The 20,112-nt window shown below is 41.9% G+C and overlaps 1 protein-coding gene across 1 annotated transcript in view; it reads left to right on the top strand.

The window, feature by feature from the left end:
- Positions 1-19,646, top strand: part of LOC139746875 (kelch-like protein 17) — a 128,806-nt gene extending 109,160 nt beyond the window's left edge. The window contains exon 15 of the mRNA XM_071658529.1: positions 18,935-19,646. Within this exon, the coding sequence (XP_071514630.1) occupies positions 18,935-19,001 (67 nt within the window). The 3' untranslated portion in view covers positions 19,002-19,646. The remainder of the gene's footprint in view (positions 1-18,934) is intronic.
- The last annotated feature ends 466 nt before the right edge of the window (positions 19,647-20,112 follow it).

Raw genomic sequence — 20,112 nt, 5'->3', positions numbered from 1 at the left:
CCTTACCAACCAGTCAACAACACAGTCACCCCCTTTTTCAATTAATTCCACAAACCTTCAAAATACTCACTCCATCTCCTTCTCACATCACCACTACTTGTTATCACCTCCCCATTAGCCCCCTTCACCGATGTTCCCATTTGTTCTCTTGTCGTACGCACTTTATTTACCTCCTTTCAAAACATCTTTTTATTCTCCCTAAAATTTAATGATACTCTCTCACCCCATCTCTCTTGCAACTTTCTCTTGACCTCCTGCCTCTTTCTTTTATACATCTCCCAGTCATTAGCACTATTTCCCAGCAAAACTCGTCCAAAGCTTCTCTCTTTTTCACTAATAATCTTACTTCTTCATCGCACCACTCATTATCCCATCGCTCAAAATCTTTTTCACTCCATCCTTCCACATTCAGTTTGGTCTCCCACTTCACATTCCCTCCATCTCTGACACATATATCCTTTTTGTCAATCTTTCCTCACCCACTCTCTCCATGTTACCAAACCTTTTCAAAACACCCTCTTCTGCTCTCTCACCCACACTCTTTTTATTACCACACATCTCTCTTACTCTTTCATTACTTACTTGATCAAACCTCCTCACACCACATATTGTCCTCAAACATCTCATTTCCAACACATCCACCCTCCTCTGCACAGCTCTGTCTACAGCCCATGCCTCACAACCATATAACTTTGTTAGAACCACTATTCCTTCAAACATACCTATTTTTGCTTTCCGAGATAATGTTCCCGCCTTCCACACATTCTTCAATGCTCCCAGAACCTTCGCCCCGTCCCCCACCCTGTGACTCACTTCCACTTCCATTGTTCCACTCCCAGATATCTAAAACACTTCACTTCCACTAGTTTTTCTCCATTCAAACTTACCTCCCAGTTGACGTGTCCTCAACCCTACTGTACCTAATAACTTTGCTCCTATTCACATTTCCTCTCAGCTTTCTTCTTTCACTCACTTTACCAAACTCAGTCACCAGCTTCTGTAGTTTCTCACCCGAATCAGCCTCCACTGCTGCATCATCAGTGAACAACTAACTCACTTCCCAAACCCCCTCATCCACAGCAGACTGCATATTTGCCCCTCTCTCCTAAAACTCTTGCATTCACCTCCCTTATAACCCCATCCATAAACAAATTAAAACAACCATGGAGACATCACGCACCCCTGCCGCAAACCGACATTCACTGAGAACCAATCACTTTCCTCTCTTCCTACTCGTACGCATGCCTTACATCCTCGATAAAAACTTTACACTGCTTCTAACAACTTGCCTCCCACACATATACTCTTAATACCTTCCACAGAGCATCTCTATCAACTCTTATCATATGCTTTCTCCAGATCCATAGATGCTACATACAAATCATTTGTTTTTCTAAGTATTTCTACCATACATTCTTCAAGGCAAACACCTGATGCACACATCCTCTACCACTTCTGAAACACACTGCTCTTCCCCAATCTGATACTCTTTACATGCCTTCATCCTTTCAATCAATACCCTCCCATATAATTTCCCAGGAATACTCAACAAACTTATACCTCTGTAATTTGAACACTCACCTTTATCCCCTTTGCCTTTGTACAATGGCACTATGCATGCCTTCCACCAATCCTCAGGCACTTCACCATGAGCCATACGTACATTGAATATCCTCACCAACCAGTCAACAACATAGTCACCCCCTTTTTTTTAATGAATTCCACTGCAATACCATCCAAACCCGCCGCTTGCCAGGCTTTCATCTTCTGTAAAGCTTTCACTACCTCTTCTCTGTTTACCAAACCATTCTCCCTAACCTTCTTACTTTGCACACCACCTCGACCAAAACACCCTATATCTGTCACTTTATCTTCTAAAACATTCAACAAACCTTCAAAATTACTCACTCCATCTCCTCACATTACTACTACTCTTTATTACCTCCCCATTAACCCCCTTCACAGATGTTCCCATTTGTTCTCTTTTCTTACACACTTTATTTACCTCTTTCCAAAACATCTGTTCATTTTCCCTAAAATTTGATGATACTCTCTCACCCCAACTCTCATTTGCCATCTTTTTCACCTCTTGCACCTTTCTCTTGATCTCCTGCCTCTCTTTTTTATATATCTCCAGTCTTTTGCACAATTTCCCTGCAAAAATGGTCGAAATGCCTCTCTTCTCTTTCACTAATAAGCTTACTTTTTCATCCCACCACTCACTACCCTTTCTAATCTGCCCACCTCCCACGCTTCTCATGCCACAAGCATCTTTTGTGCAAGCCATCACTGCTTCCTTAAATACATCCCATTCCTCCCCCACTCCTCTTATGTCCTTTGCTTTCACCTTTTTCCATTCTGAACTCCGTCTCTCCTGGTACTTCCTCACACATGTCTCCTTCCCAAGCTCACTTGCTCTCATCACTCTCTTCACCCCAACATTCTCTCTTCTTTTCTGAAAACCTACACAAATCTTCACCTTCACCTCCACAAGATAATGATCAGATATCCCTCCAGTTGCACCTCTCAGCACGTTAACATCCAAAAGTCTCTCTTTCATGCACCTATCAATTAACACTTAATCCAATAACGCTCTCTGGCCATCTCTCCTACTTACATATGTATACTTATATATATCTCTCTTTAAACCAGTTATTCCCAATCACCAGTCCTTTTTCAGTACACAAATCTACAAACTCTTCACCATTTCCATTAACAACACTGAACACCCCATGTACACCAATTATTCCCTCAACTGCCACATTACTCACCTTTGCATTCAAATCATCCATCACTATAACCCGGTCTTGTGCATCAAAACTACTAACACACTTGCTCAGCTGCTTCCAAAACACTTGCCTCTCGTCATCTTTTTTCTCATGCTCAGGTGCATAGGCACCAATAATCACCCATCTCTCTCCATCCACTTTCAGTTTTACCCATATCAATCTAGATTTTACTTTATTATTCATCCACTTTCAGGTTTTACCCGTATCAGTCTAGAGTTTACTTTCTTACCCTATCACATACTCCCACCACTCATGTTTCAGTAGTGCTACTCCCTCCCTTGCTCTTCTTACTCTCACCAACCCTGACTTTACTCCCAAACATTCTCAAACCACTCTTCCACTTCACCCTTGAGCTTTGTTTCACTCAGAGCCAAAACATCCTGGTTCCTTTCCTCAAACATACTATCTCTTTCTCCATTTTTCTCATCTTGGTTACATCCACACACATTTAGACACCCCAATCTGAGCCTTTGAGGAGGATGAGCACTCCCCCATGTGACTCCTCTTGTGTTTCCCCTTTGAGAAAGTTAAAATACAAGGAGGGGAAGGTTTCTAGGCTCCCCGCATCCGTCCCTTTTAGTCACCTTCTACAACACATGAGGAATGTGTGGTAAGTTTCTTTCTCCCCTATCCCCGGGAATAAATATTATTTATTTATTATTTTATTATACTTTGTCGCTGTCTCCCACTTTAGCGAGTTAGTGCATGGAAATAGACGAAAGAATGGCCCAACCCACCCACATACACATGTATATTCATACACGTCCACACGTGCACATATACATACCTATACATTTCAAAGTATACATATATATACATACACAGACATATACTTTTATACACATGTACATAATTCATATTTGCTGCCTTTATTCATTCCCGTCGCCACCCCACCACACATGAAATGACACCCCCTTCCCCCCACATGCGTGTGAAGTAGCGCTAGGAAAAGACAACAAAGGCCATATACGTTCACACTCAGTCTCTAGCTGTCATGTATAATGCACCAAAACCACAGCTCCCTTTCCACATCCAGATGCTTCACATGCCCTAGTTCAATCCATTGACAGCATGTTGACCCCAGTATACCACATCGTTCCAGTTCACTCTATTCCTTGCATGCCTTTCACCCTCCTGGATGTTCAGGCCCCGATCGCTCAAAATCTTTTTCACTCCATCCTTCCACATCCAACTTGGTCTCCCACTTCTCTTCGTTCCCTCCACCTCTGACACATATATCCTCTTTGTCAATCTTTCCTCACCCATTCTCTCTATGTGACCAAACCATTTCAAAACACACTCTTCTGCTCTCTAAACCACACTTTTTATGACCACACATCTCTCTTACCCTTTCATTACTTACTCGATCAAACCACATATTGTCCTCAAACATCTTATTTCCAACACATCCACCCTCCTCTGCACAACTCTATCTATAGCCCACGCCTTGCGACCATATAACATTGTTGGAACCACTAATCCTTCAAACATACCCATTTTTGCTTTCCGAGATAATTTTCTCGCCCACCACACATTTTTCAACACTCCCAGAACTTTCGCCCCTCCACCACCCTGACTTACTTCCACTTCCAAGGTTCCATCCACTGCCAAATCCACTCCCAGATATCTAAAACACTTCACTTCCTCCAGTTCTTCTCCATTCAAACTTACCTCCCAATTGAATTTTCCCTCAACTCTATTGTACCTAATAACCTTGCTCTTATTCACATTTACTCTCAGCTTTCTTCTTTCACACACTTTACTAAACTCAGTCACCAGCTTACGCAGTTTCTCATCCGAATCAGCCACCAGCGCTGTATCATTAGCGAACAACAACTGACTCACTTCCCAAGCTCTCTCATCCACAACAGACTGCATACTTGCCCCTCTTTCTAAAACTCTTCCATTCACCTCCCCAACAACCCCATTCATAAACAAATTAAACAACCACGGAGACATCACTCACCCCTGCCGCAGACTGACATTCACCAAGAACCAATCACTTTTCTCTCTTCCTACTCGTACACATTCCTTACATCCTCAATAAAAATTTTCACTGCTTCTAACAACTTGCCTCCCACACTATGTATTCTTAATACCATCCACAGAGCATCTCTATCAACTCTATCATATGCCTTCTCCAGATCCATAAATGCTACATACAAATCCATTTGCTTTTCTAAGTATTTTTCACATACATTCTTCAAAGGAAACACCTGATCCACACATCCTCTACCACTTCTGAAACCACTCTGCTCTTCCCCAATCTGATGCTTTTTACATGCCTTCACCCTCTCAATCAATACCCTCCCATATAATTTCCCAAGAATGCACAACAGACTTATGCCTCTGTAATTTGAGTACTCACCTTTATCCCCTTTGCCTTTATACAATGCCTTTGTACAGAGCCAATCCTCAGGCACCTTACCATGAGTCATACATACATTAGATATCCTTACCAACCAGTCAACAACACAGTCACCCCCTTTTTCAATTAATTCCACAAACTTTCAAAATACTCACTCCATCTCCTTCTCACATCACCACTACTTGTTATCACCTCCCCATTAGCCCCCTTCACCGATGTTCCCATTTGTTCTCTTGTCGTACGCACTTTATTTACCTCCTTTCAAAACATCTTTTTATTCTCCCTAAAATTTAATGATACTCTCTCACCCCATCTCTCTTGCAACTTTCTCTTGACCTCCTGCCTCTTTCTTTTATACATCTCCCAGTCATTAGCACTATTTCCCAGCAAAACTCGTCCAAAGCTTCTCTCTTTTTCACTAATAATCTTACTTCTTCATCGCACCACTCATTATCCCGATCGCTCAAAATCTTTTTCACTCCATCCTTCCACATTCAGTTTGGTCTCCCACTTCACATTCCCTCCATCTCTGACACATATATCCTTTTTGTCAATCTTTCCTCACCCACTCTCTCCATGTTACCAAACCTTTTCAAAACACCCTCTTCTGCTCTCTCACCCACACTCTTTTTATTACCACACATCTCTCTTACTCTTTCATTACTTACTTGATCAAACCTCCTCACACCACATATTGTCCTCAAACATCTCATTTCCAACACATCCACCCTCCTCTGCACAGCTCTGTCTACAGCCCATGCCTCACAACCATATAACTTTGTTAGAACCACTATTCCTTCAAACATACCTATTTTTGCTTTCCGAGATAATGTTCCCGCCTTCCACACATTCTTCAATGCTCCCAGAACCTTCGCCCCGTCCCCCACCCTGTGACTCACTTCCACTTCCATTGTTCCACTCCCAGATATCTAAAACACTTCACTTCCACTAGTTTTTCTCCATTCAAACTTACCTCCCAGTTGACGTGTTCCTCAACCCTACTGTACCTAATAACTTTGCTCCTATTCACATTTCCTCTCAGCTTTCTTCTTTCACTCACTTTACCAAACTCAGTCACCAGCTTCTGTAGTTTCTCACCCGAATCAGCCTCCACTGCTGCATCATCAGTGAACAACTAACTCACTTCCCAAACCCCCTCATCCACAGCAGACTGCATATTTGCCCCTCTCTCTAAAACTCTTGCATTCACCTCCCTTATAACCCCATCCATAAACAAATTAAACAACCATGGAGACATCACGCACCCCTGCCGCAAACCGACATTCACCGAGAACCAATCACTTTCCTCTCTTCCTACTCGTACGCATGCCTTACATCCTCGATAAAAACTTTACACTGCTTCTAACAACTTGCCTCCCACACTATATACTCTTAATACCTTCCACAGAGCATCTCTATCAACTCTTTATCATATGCTTTCTCCAGATCCATAGATGCTACATACAAATCAATTTGTTTTTCTAAGTATTTTTAACATACATTCTTCAAGGCAAACACCTGATGCACACATCCTCTACCACTTCTGAAACACACTGCTCTTCCCCAATCTGATACTCTTTACATGCCTTCATCCTTTCAATCAATACCCTCCCATATAATTTCCCAGGAAAACTCAACAAACTTATACCTCTGTAATTTGAACACTCACCTTTATCCCCTTTGCCTTTGTACAATGGCACTATGCATGCATTCCACCAATCCTCAGGCACTTCACCATGAGCCATACGTACATTGAATATCCTCACCAACCAGTCAACAACATAGTCACCCCCTTTTTTTTTTAATGAATTCCACTGCAATACCATCCAAACCCGCCGCCTTGCCAGCTTTCATCTTCTGTAAATCTTTCACTACCTCTTGTCAGTTTACCAAACCATTCTCCTTAACCTTCTTACTTTGCACACCACCTTGACCAAAACACCCTATATCTGTCACTTTATCTTCTAAAACATTCAACAAATCTTCAAAATTATTCACTCCATCTCTTCACATCACCACTACTTGTTATTACCTCCTCATTAGCCCCCTTCACCAGTGTTCCCATTTGTTGTCTTGTCTTCCACACTTTATTTACATCCTTTTAAAACATCTTTTTATTTTCCCTAAAATTTAATGATACTCTCTCACCCCAACTCTCATTTGCCATCTTTTTCACCACTTGCACCTTTCTCTTGATCTCCTGCCTCTCTCTTTTATATATCTTCCAGTCATTTGCACAATTTCCCTGCAAAAATGGTCCAAATGCCTCTCTCTTCTCTTTCATTAATAATCTTACTTCTTCATCCCACCACTCACCACCCTTTCTAATCTGCCCACCTCCCACGCTTCTCATGCCACAAGCATCTTTTGTGCAAGCCATCACTGCTTCCTTGAATACATCCCATTCCTCCCCCACTCCTCTTATGTCCTTTGCTCTTACCTCTTTCCATTCTGCACTCAGTCTTTCCTGGTACTTCTTCACACAAGTCTCCTTCCCAAGCTCACTTACTATCATCACTCTCTTCACCCCAACATTCTCTCTTCTTTTCTGAAAACCTCTACAAATCTTCACCTTCACCTCCACAACGTAATGATCAGATATCCCTCCAGTTGCACCTCTCAGCATGTTAACATCCAAAAGTCTCTCTTTCATACGCCTATCAATTAACACATAATCCAATAATGCTCTCTGGCCATCTCTTCTACTTTCATACGTATACTTATTTATATCTCTCTTTAAACCTGGTATTCCCAATCACCAGTCCTTTTTCAGCACACAAATCTACAAACTCTTCACCATTTCCATTTACAACACTGAACACCACATGTACACCAGTTATTCCCTCAACTGCCACATTACTCACCTTTGCATATAAATCACCCATCACTATAACCCGGTCATGTGCATCAAAACTACAAACACACTCGCTCAGCTGCTTCCAAAACACTTGCCTCTCATGATCTTTCTTCTCATGCTCGGGTACATAGGCACCAATAATCACCCATCTCTCTCCATCCAATTTTAGTTTTACCCATATCAATCTAGAGTTTACTTTCTTATTTCATCCACTTTCGGTTTTACCCATATCAATCTAGAGTTTACTTTCTTACTCTATCACATACTCCCACCACTCATGTTTCAGTAGTGCTACTCCTTCCCTTGCTCTTCTTCTCTCACCAACCCTGACTTTACTCCCAAAACATTCCTAAAGCACTCTTCCACTTCACCCTTGAGCTTTGTTTCACTCAGAGCCAAAACATCCTGGTTCCTTTCCTCAAACATACTACTTCTCCATTTTTCTCATCTTGGTTACATCCACATACATTTAGACACCACAATCTGAGCCCTCAAGGAGGATGAGCACTCCCCGCATGACTCCTTGTGTTTCCCCCTTTAGAAAGTTAAAATACAAGGAGGGGAAGGTTTCTAGCCCCCAGCTTCTGTCCCTTTTAGTCACCTTCTACAACACATGAGGAATGTGTGGTTAGTATTCTTTCTCCCCTATCCCCAGGGATAAATATTATTTATTATTTTATTATACTTTGTCGCTGTCTCCCACTTTAGCGAGGTAGTGCATGGAAACAGACTAAAGAATGGCCCAACCCAACCACATACACATGTATATTCATACACGTCCACACGTGCACATATATATACCTATACATTTCAACGTATACATATATATATACATACACGGACATATACATTTATACACATGTACATAATTCATATTTGCTGCCTTTATTCATTCCCGTCGCCACCCCACCACACATGAAATAACACCCCCCTCCCCCCCGCATGCACACAAGGTAGTCCTAGGGAAAGACAAAAAAGGCCATATACGTTCACATTCGGTCTCTAGCTGTCATGTTTAATGCACCAAAACCACAGCTCCCTTTTCACATCCAGACGCTTCACATGCCCTAGTTCAATCCATTGACAACACGTCGACCCTAGTATACCACATCGTTCCAGTTCACTCTATTCCTTGCATGCCTTTCACCCTCCTGCATGTTCAGGCTCCGATTGCTCAAAATCTTTTTCACTCCATCCTTCCACCTCCAATTTGGTCTCCCACTTCTCCTCATTCCCTCCACCTCTGACACATATATCCTCTTTGTCAATCTTTCCTCACCCATTCTCTCCATGTGACTAAACCATTTCAATACACCCTCTTCTGCTCTCTCATCCACACTTTTTATAACCACACATCTCTCTTGCCCTTCCATTACTTACTCGATCAAACCTTCTCAAACCACATATTGTCCTCAAACATCTCATTTCCAACACATGCACCCTCCGCACAAACCTATCCATAGCCCACGCCTCGCAAGCATATAACATTGTTGGAACCACTATTCCTTCAAACATACCCATTTTTGCTTTCCAAGATAATGTTCTTGCCTTCCACACATTTTTCAAAGCTCCCTGAACCTCCTGCCCCGTCCCCCAATCTGTGACTCACTTCTGCTTGCACGGTTCCATCCACTGCCAAATTCACTTCCAGATATCTAAAACACTTCACTTCCTCCAGTTTTTCTCCATTCAAACTTACCTCCCAATTGACTTGTACCTCATCCCTACTGTACCTAATATCCTACCTAATATCCTTGCTCTTATTCACATTTACTCTCAGCTTTCTTCTTTCACACACTTTACCAAACTCAGTCACCAGCTTCTGCAGTTTCTCACCCGAATCAGCCACCAGTGATGCATCATCAGTGAACAACTACTAACTCATTTCCCAAGCCCTCTCATCCAAATCAGACTGCATACTTGCCCCTATTTCCAAAACTCTTGCATTCACCTCCCTAACAACCTCATCCATAAACAAATTAAACAACCATGGAGACATCATGCACCCCTGCCGCAAACAGACATTCACCGAGAACCAATCTCTTTCCTCTCTTCCTACTTGTACACATGCCTTACATTCTCGATAAAAACTTTTCTCTGCTTCTAGCAACTTGCCTCCCACACCATATACTCTTGATACCTTCCACAAAGCATCTCTGTCAACTCTGTCATATGCCTTCTCCAGATCCATAGATGCTACATACAAATCCATTTGCTTTTCTAAGTATTTCTCACACACATTCTTCAAAGCAAACACCTGATCCATACATCCTCTACTACTTTTGAAAACACACTGCTCTTCCCCAATCTGATGCTCTGTACATTCCCTCACCCTCTCAATCAATACCCTCCCATATAATTTCCAAGGAATTCTCAACAAACTTACACCTCTGTAATTTGAACATTCACCTTTATCCCTTTTGCCTTTGTACACTGTCACTATGCATGCATTCCGCCAATCCTCAGGCACTTCACCATAAGCCATACATACATTGAATATCCTCACCAACCAGTCAACAACACAGTCACCCCTTTTTTAATAAGTTCCACTGCAATACCATCCAAACCCGCCGCCTTACCGACTTTCATCTTCCGCAAAGCTTTCACTACCTTTTCTCTCTTTACTAAACCATTCTCCCAAACCATCTCACTTTGCACACCACCTTGATCAAAACACCCTTTTCTGCCACTTTATCATCTAAAACATTCAACAAACCTTCAAAATTACTATCCATCTCCTCACATCACCACTACTTGTTATTACCTCCCCATTAGCCCCTTCACTGATGTTTATTTACTTTCCAAAGCATCTTTTTATTCTCTCTAAAATTTAATGATACTCTCTCACCCCAACTCTCATTTGCCCTATTTTTCACCTCTTGCACCTTTATCTTGACCTCCTGCCTCTTTCTTTTATACATCTCCAAGTCATTTGCATTATTTCCCAGTAAAACTCGTCCAAATGCTTCTCTCTTCTCTTTCATTACTAATCTTACTTTTTCATCCCACCACTCACGACCCTTTCTAATCTGCCCATCTCCCACACTTCTCATGCCACAAGCATCTTTTGTGCAAGCCATCACTGCCCCTCTAAATACATCCCATTCCTCCCCTACTCCCCTTATATCCTTTGCTCTCACATTTTTCCATTTGCACTCAGTCTCTCATGGTATATATGAGCGGATTTGTCATTCTTCATCTATTTCCTGGCACTACCTCGCTGATGGGGAATCGGCAATTAAGTATAAGATTGAAAAATAAATGAATATACCTGTATTTATGCTACGTTGTTCCTTGTTCATTATTTCTCCCATTAGTATGGTAGCACCACGGACAACCTAAGAATGGCCTCATCTGTCCACATTCACAATCCAATTATCATGTATAATTCACCAAAAGCAGAACTCATTATTCACAGCCAGTTACCACACACCTTTCCTGGGTTTCCATTGACTGCTTCATGATCTGTGGTTCAGTCATTGATGGCACATCACCACCTTTATGCCACATTGGCCAATTTACTATATCCCTATCCCATGAGTGCCTCACACTCTCTTATATGTTCAGGCCCCAGTAATTCAAAGCCACTCTCAGTCCATCCTTTCATTTTATCCTTGGTCTCCTCCCTCCTTGTTCCCATCACTTCTGACACATTTATTCTCTTAGGATGTCTCTCCCCACTCATCCTCATTATATGTCCAAACCATTTCTGCATACTTTGTTTGGGTCTCTCAAACATACTCTACTGACTCTTACACCATCCTCCCTTACTCAGTCAGTCTTTCTCACACCACATATTGGCCTCAAGCATTTCATTTTTGACACATCCACCCTCTTCCACACTTTTGAATTTATAAATCACAATTCACATCCATACAGCACCTTTGGGACTACTATACCACCATGTATTCTCATATTTTCCCTCACAGACATTGACATCTCTTTCCAAACTCTCCCTATTGTATCTAGGATCTTTACCTCCTCACCCATTCTGTGCTTCACTTTAGCTCCCATCTGCTACCATGTCCACTGGCCCACCAAGAGGGTGGGGATACTGTAGCATACCTTGGATACTGGGACCTGGAAGAAGAGAGATGAATTTTAGAACATTGAGAAGGCAATATGGTACGGTTCATGGTGAAGTGCCTGAGGATTGGTGGAAAGCATGCATAGTGCTATTGTACAAAGGCAAAGGGGATATAGGTGAATGTTCAAATTACAGAGGTATAAGTTTTTTGAGTATTCCTGGGAAATTATATGGTAGGGTATTGATTGAGAGGGTAAAGGCATGTAAAGAGCATCAGATTGGGGAAGAGCAGTGTGGTTTCAGAAGTGGTAGAGGATGTGTGGATCAGGTGTTTGCTTTGAAGAATGTATGTGAGAAATACTTAGAAAAAGATATAGATCTGTAAAAGGCATTTCTAAAATGGGAAACAGAAGGAGTCACGCGGGGAGTGCTCATACTCCTCGAAGGCTCAGATTGGGGTGCCTAAATGTGTGTGGATGTAACCAAGATGTGAAAAAAGGAGAGATAGGTAGTATGTTTGAGGAAAGGAACCTGGATGTTTTGGCTCTGAGTGAAACAAAGCTCAAGGGTGAAGGGGAAGAGTGGTTTGGGAATGTCTTGGGAGTAAAGTCAGGGGATAGTGAGAGGACAAGAGCAAGGGAAGGAGTAGCAGTACTCCTGAAACAGGAGTTGTGGGAGTACGTGATAGAATGTAAGAAAGTAAATTCTCGATTAATATGGGTAAAACTGAAAGTTGATGGAGAGAGATAGGTGATTGTTGGTGCATATGCACCTGGGCATGAGAAGAAAGATCATGAGAGGCAAGTGTTTTGGGAGCAGATGAATGAGTGTGTTAGTGGTTTTGATGCACGAGACCGGGTTATAGTGATGGGTGATTTGAATGCAAAGGTGAGTAATGTGGCAGTTGAGGGAATAATTGGTATACATGGGGTGTTCAGTGTTGTAAATGGAAATGGTGAAGAGCTTGTAGATTTATGTGCTGAAAAAGGACTGATGATTGGGAATACCTGGTTTAAAAAGCGAGATATACATAAGTATACTTATGTAAGTAGGAGAGATGGCCAGAGAGCGTTATTGGATTACGTGTTAATTGACAGGCGCACGAAAGAGAGACTTTTGGATGTTAATGTGCTGAGAGGTGCAACTGGAGGGATGTCTGATCATTATCTTGTGGAGGCTAAGGTGAAGATTTGTATGGGTTTTCAGAAAAAAAGAGTGAATGTTGGGGTGAAGAGGGTGGTGAGAGTAAGTGAGCTTGGGAAGGAGACTTGTGTGAGGAAGTACCAGGAGAGACTGAGTACAGAATGGGAAAAGGTGAGAACAATGGAAGTAAGGGGAGTGGGGGAGGAATGGGATGTATTTAGGGAATCAGTGATGGATTGCGCAAAAGATGCTTGTGGCATGAGAAGAGTGGGAGGTGGGTTGATTAGAAAGGGTAGTGAGTGGTGGGATGAAGAAGTAAGAGTATTAGTGAAAGAGAAGAGAGAGGCATTTGGACGGTTTTTGCAGGGAAAAAATGCAGTTGAGTGGGAGACGTATAAAAGAAAGAGACAGGAGGTCAAGAGAAAGGTGCAAGAGGTGAAAAAAAGGGCAAATGAGAGTTGGGGTGAGAGAGTATCATTAAATTTTAGGGAGAATAAAAAGATGTTCTGAAAGGAGGTAAATAAAGTGCGTAAGACAAGGGAGCAAATGGGAACTTCAGTGAAGGGTGCAAATGGGGAGGTGATAACAAGTAGTGGTGATGTGAGAAGGAGATGGAGTGAGTATTTTGAAGGTTTGTTGAATGTGTTTGATGATAGAGTGGCAGATATGGGGTGTTTTGGTCGAGGTGGTGTGCAAAGTGAGAGGGTTAGGGAAAATGATTTGGTAAACAGAGAAGAGGTAGTAAAAGCTTTGCGGAAGATGAAAGCCGGCAAGGCAGCAGGTTTGGATGGTATTGCAGTGGAATTTATTAAAAAAGGGGGTGACTGTATTGTTTACTGGTTGGTAAGGTTATTTAATGTATGTATGACTCACGGTGAGTGTGCCTGAGGATTGGCGGAATGCGTGCATAGTGCCATTGTACAAAGGCAAAGGGGATAAGAGTGAGTGCTCAAATTACAGAGGTATAAGTTTGTTGAGTATTCCTGGTAAATTGTATCGGAGGGTATTGATTGAGAGGGTGAAGGCATGTACAGAGCATCAGATTGGGGAAGAGCAGTGTGGTTTCAGAAGTGGTAGAGGATGTGTGGATCAGGTGTTTGCTTTGAAGAATGTATGTGAGAAATATTTAGAAAAGCAAATGGATTTGTATGTAGCATTTATGGATCTGGAGAAGGCATATGATAGAGTTGATAGAGATGCTCTGTGGAAGGTATTAAGAATATATGGTGTGGGAGGAAAGTTGTTAGAAGCAGTGAAAAGTTTTTATCGAGGATGTAAGGCATGTGTACGTGTAGGAAGAGAGGAAAGTGATTGGTTCTCATTGAATGTAGGTTTGCGGCAGGGGTGTGTGATGTCTCCATGGTTGTTTAATTTGTTTATGGATGGGGTTGTTAGGGAGGTGAATGCAAGAGTTTTGGAAAGAGGGGCAAGTATGAAGTCTGTTGGGGATGAGAGAGCTTGGGAAGTGAGTCAGTTGTTGTTCGCTGATGATACAGCGCTGGTGGCTGATTCATGTGAGAAACTGCAGAAGCTGGTGACTGAGTTTGGTAAAGTGTGTGAAAGAAGAAAGTTAAGAGTAAATGTGAATAAGAGCAAGGTTATTAGGTACAGTAGGGTTGAGGGTCAAGTCAATTGGGAGGTGAGTTTGAATGGAGAAAAACTGGAGGAAGTGAAGTGTTTTAGATATCTGGGAGTGGATCTGGCAGCGGATGGAACCATGGAAGCGGAAGTGGATCATAGGGTGGGGGAGGGGGCGAAAATTCTGGGAGCCTTGAAGAATGTGTGGAAGTCGAGAACATTATCTCGGAAAGCAAAAATGGGTATGTTTGAAGGAATAGTGGTTCCAACAATGTTGTATGGTTGCGAGGCGTGGGCTATGGATAGAGTTGTGCGCAGGAGGATGGATGTGCTGGAAATGAGATGTTTGAGGACAATGTGTGGTGTGAGGTGGTTTGATCGAGTAAGTAACGTAAGGGTAAGAGAGATGTGTGTAAATAAAAAGAGCGTGGTTGAGAGAGCAGAAGAGGGTGTTTTGAAATGGTTTGGGCACATGGAGAGAATGAGTGAGGAAAGATTGACCAAGAGGATATATGTGTCGGAGGTGGAGGGAACGAGGAGAAGAGGGAGACCAAATTGGAGGTGGAAAGATGGAGTGAAAAAGATTTTGTGTGATCGGGGCCTGAAGATGCAGGAGGGTGAAAGGAGGGCAAGGAATAGAGTGAATTGGAGCGATGTGGTATACCGGGGTTGACGTGCTGTCAGTGGATTGAATCAGGGCATGTGAAGCGTCTGGGGTAAACCATGGAAAGCTGTGTAGCTATGTATATTTGCGTGTGTGGACGTATGTATATACATGTGTATGGGGGTGGGTTGGGCCATTTCTTTCGTCTATTTCCTTGCGCTACCTCGCAAACGCGGGAGACAGCGGCAAAAAAAAAAAAAAAAAAAGGCATATGATAGGGTTGATAGTGATGATTTGTGGAAGGTATTAAGAGTATATGGTGTGGAGATAAGTTGCTGGAAACAGTGAAAAGTTTTTACCAAGGATGTAAGGCATGTGTACGAGTAGGAAGAGAGGATAGTGATTGGTTCCCAGTAAGTGTTGGTTTGTGGCAGGGGTGCATGATGTCTCCATGGTAGTTTAATTTGTTTATGGATGGGATGGTTAGGGAGGTGAATGCAAGAATCTTGGAGAGGGGTGAGTATGCAGTCTGTTGTGGATGAGAGGGCTTGGGAAGTGAGTCAGTTGTTCGCAGATGATACAGCGCTGATGGCTGATTCGGGTGAGAAACTGCAGAAGTTGGTGACTGAATTTGGGAAAGTGTGTGAAAGAAGAAAGCTGAGAGTAATTGTGAATAAGAGCAAGGTTATTAGGTTCAGTAGGGTTGAGGGACAAGTTGATTGGGAGGTAAGTTTGGATGAAGAAAAACTGGAGGAAGTGAAGTGTTTTAGATATCTGGGAGTGGATTTGGCAGCGGATGGAACCATGGGAGCAGAAGTGAGTCACAGGATGGGGGAGGGTGTGAAGGTTTTGGGAGCATTGAAGAATGTGTGGAATGCGAGAACATTATCTTGTAGAGCAAAAATGGGTATGTTTGAAGTAGTGGTTCCAACAATGTTGTATGGTTGTGAGGCATGGGCTATGGATAGAGTTGTGCGGAGAAGGGTGGATGTGTTGGAAATGAAATGTTTGAGGACAATATGTGGTGTGAGGTGGTTTGGTTGAGTAAACAATGAAATGGTAAGAGAGATGTGTGGTAATAAAAAGAGTGTGGTTGAAAGAGCAGAGGAGGGTGTGTTGAAATGGTTTGTTCACATGGAGGGGATGAGTGAGGAAAGATTGACAAAGAGGATATATGTATCAGAGGTAGAGGGAATGAGGAGAAGCAGGAGACCAAATTGGAGGTGGAAGGATGGAGTGAAAAAGATTTTGAGCGATTGGGGCCTGGACATACAGGAGGGTGAAAGGCATGCAAGGAATAGAGTAAATTGGAATGATGTGGTATACAAGGGTCGACCTGCTATCATTGGATTGAACCAAGACATATGAAGCGTCTGGGGTAAACCATGGAAAGTTTTGTGGGGTCTTTATGTGGAAAGGGAGCTATGGTTTCGGTGCATTACACATGACAGCTAGAGATTGAATGTGAACAAATGTGGCCTTTTTTTTGTCTTTTCCTAGTGCTACCTTGCGGCGGTGGTGGGGGGGATTGTATTACATGTGTGGCTGAGTGGTGACAGGAATGGATGAAAGCAGCAAGTATGAATATGTACATGTGTATTTATATATGTTTTTGTGTGTATCTGTATGTATGTATTGAAATGTATAGGTATGTATAAGTGCTTGTGTGGGCATGCATGTACATACATGTGTATGTGGGTGGATTGGGCCATTCTTTTGTCGGTTTCCTTGTGCTATCTCGCTGGCGTGGGAGACAGCTATTACATATGATAAAAAAAACAAAAAAGATGACGAGGCCATTGATCAAATAACAGAAAATAGAACTAATAGACAAATTTTATTGTATTAATCAAATGTTGCCATCCTGCCATCACTTCTGTTACATGGGCCCTGCAGTCCCCTCTCTTAGGGGGCAAGGGAAGGGGATATATGCCAACTGTTCCCTGCATCAACTCTTGGCAGCTCTGGCTGTTCACTCCAAGGTGTCTAAAACACTCTACTTCCTTAGGATATGCTCCATTCAAACTCACACTCAAACCAACCTCTCTCTCTCCCCCACCATATCTCATAGCCATGTTATTATTTACATTAACCTGCAATTTTCTCCTTTCACTCTCTCTCTCCCAAACTCAGACATCAGCATCTGTCTTTTCTCACCTGTATGCCATCAGAGCCATATCACATTTTATTGTTAGAAAAACTGCTTAAGAAAACAATTACTTTTTCATCCATGCTCGTTTCAGCCCAAATTACCAAGGAAACTGTATGGTCAGAGCAAGAAGCTGGTATTCCTTTTTAATCCTGAGCTTTCTGTTAGGAACCATGATGTATGCAGGTTGGCTTCAGCTTTAGTTGTCTTAATGTGTCACTTGGATGAGATTAGTAAAAAAAGGGTCTCTGGCACTTGAAATTTGCCCTTTTTTATGATGCTTATGTTTGGTTTTGGTTAACCTGGTTTGTATGGCTTTGGGTATGCTCGCTACAGGAGAGGATGGTTCAGAAGAGAGACTATGTTGTCATGTAGAGTAGGTCCTTTTCCTTGTTTTTCCATTTGATTTTCTTCAGGTTCCTCCTCCTTCTGTTTCTTATAGGGCTTTGTCCCAAGGTGAGAATTGTAAGTTTTGAAGGACGAAGAACTATTCTTTACAATCATCAGAGCCCTTTGAGTATCCTTTTATTTTCCCTTCCCGTCTTTTCCCTCTTGAGAAGACTCCTCTTGATTCCTAACGGTAAAAGGCCTGGAGCAAAGATACTAGTGATTGACAAATTTTAATGGCAGATCTTGTAGTTGAAGGTCACATTTACATTAGGACATTACAGACCAGGACAGGTTGAATCCCATGAGCAAGCATCTGCCAACCATAGACATGATGGTCAAGGGGGATTGAATTCTCATCAAAACACCTTATCTTGGGGGTAAAACTGTCTTAAAGTGTTACCAAGGAAGTGCTCTCTCAGATGCTCTTAGGGTTCTGCATAGTGAAGATGCAGTTTTTCATTTCTAAAAATTGACATTTATATGTTTTACTTTGCTGTATGGTTGATGTTTGAGGTGAAGTATTTCAAGTGAACTTTAATGTCACACAAGATTGTTTTTCTTTCTTTTCATTTTTCATTTTGATTATTACTTGCTCATTTTTTAGGTAGCTGTTTCTCTATCACGTTACTTCGTTTGCATCAGTCATTCTCAAGTACTGTGCCTGTGCTTCACTTTTGCATTTTCATTTTTCAGACACTTTTGCTCTGACCTTATTACACTGGATCTCTCATCTCTTCTTCCATTATGCTTTTTATCAATCTGATTAACAGGTCATTTGTGGCAGCTGCAGTGCTGGACTGCCAAGAGCCAGAGAATGATCTGGTATCCAGTGTAAATTTATCCTCTTACCCATCTAGCTACATCAGAAAGTGCTAAACATAGGGGCCAAGAGTAAACAGTTATGTTTGTAGTTATATCACTGTTTTATTATGTTCAAAGTAGTTCTGGTAGGAGGAACAAGCAATTCTCTGTGCAGACTGACCTTTCTTTAGCCTGAAATTGAAACTGACTGCCCACTTTCTCCAACAGGTCCTCAGTTGGTGCTGCAGTGCTGGACTGTCTACAGCTAGAAAGGGGACTAACCAAGTCTACTTGACAGGTGGATCGTTATCCATCTCTTTTGTCTTAGGCCACCTGAGTCATTTGAATCACCATGGACCAAAGAAACTAGTCATCGACCCTTAGATTAAATGAACGAGGTGACCTCACCGGGTCAATTCTTTAGCCTTTTGGTTCACCTTTGAATAGAATTAGTCACGAGTCATTAGAAAGTTACAACTGTGTGTCAGACTAGTCAAACTTAGGTTAATTTTCATTTATTACCTGACGTGTTATAGCCAGTATCACAAGATAAATGTGTATTTGTTAGTTAGTCTTGTGAAGCAAGGTAGTCAATTTGCATAAGTATTCTGTAACTAGTCAGATATATCTTCAATGCCTATCATTCAGCATATGTTGAAAATGTTAATTCACTTACTATTTTTTGTGATACTTGATTAAGCAAGGACTTCTCACATTAATTCTAGATCTGTTAGGGATTTAAGATGTTTAAGCATTTGTATCCTATTTCATGACAGGATGACTATAGCATTATATACATTATCAAATTTTGATTGGCATGGATCTTGTGTTACACACATATATGAATTCAACCTGATACTAAGGATTTCAACCAGACTGTGTAATTGTTTACAAAGTTGTATATATATATATATATATATATATATATATATATATATATATATATATATATATATATATATATATATATATATATTTTTGCCGCTGTCTCCCGTGTTTGCGAGGTAGCGCAAGGAAACAGACGAAAGAAATGGCCCAACCCACCCCCATACACACGCAAATATAGATACCTACACAGCTTTCCATGGTTTACCCCAGACGCTTCACATGCCCTGATTCAATCCACTGACAGCACGTCAACCCCGGTATAACACATCGATCCAATTCACTCTATTCCTTGCCCTCCTTTCACCCTCCTGCATGTTCAGGCCCCGATCACACAAAATCTTTTTCACTCCATCTTTCCACCTCCAATTTGGTCTCCCACTTCACCTCGATCCCTCCACCTCCGACACATATATCCTCTTGGTCAATCTTTCCTCACTCATTCTCTCCATGTGCCCAAGCCATTTCAAAACACCCTCTTCTGCTCTCTCAACCATGCTATTTTTATTTCCACACATCTC

The sequence above is a fragment of the Panulirus ornatus genome, chromosome 5 (genome assembly GCF_036320965.1).
Source record: "Panulirus ornatus isolate Po-2019 chromosome 5, ASM3632096v1, whole genome shotgun sequence".
Lineage (NCBI taxonomy): Eukaryota > Metazoa > Arthropoda > Malacostraca > Decapoda > Palinuridae > Panulirus > Panulirus ornatus.
Note: the sequence above shows the minus strand (reverse complement) of the source record. Positions and strands in the feature narration are given on the sequence as shown.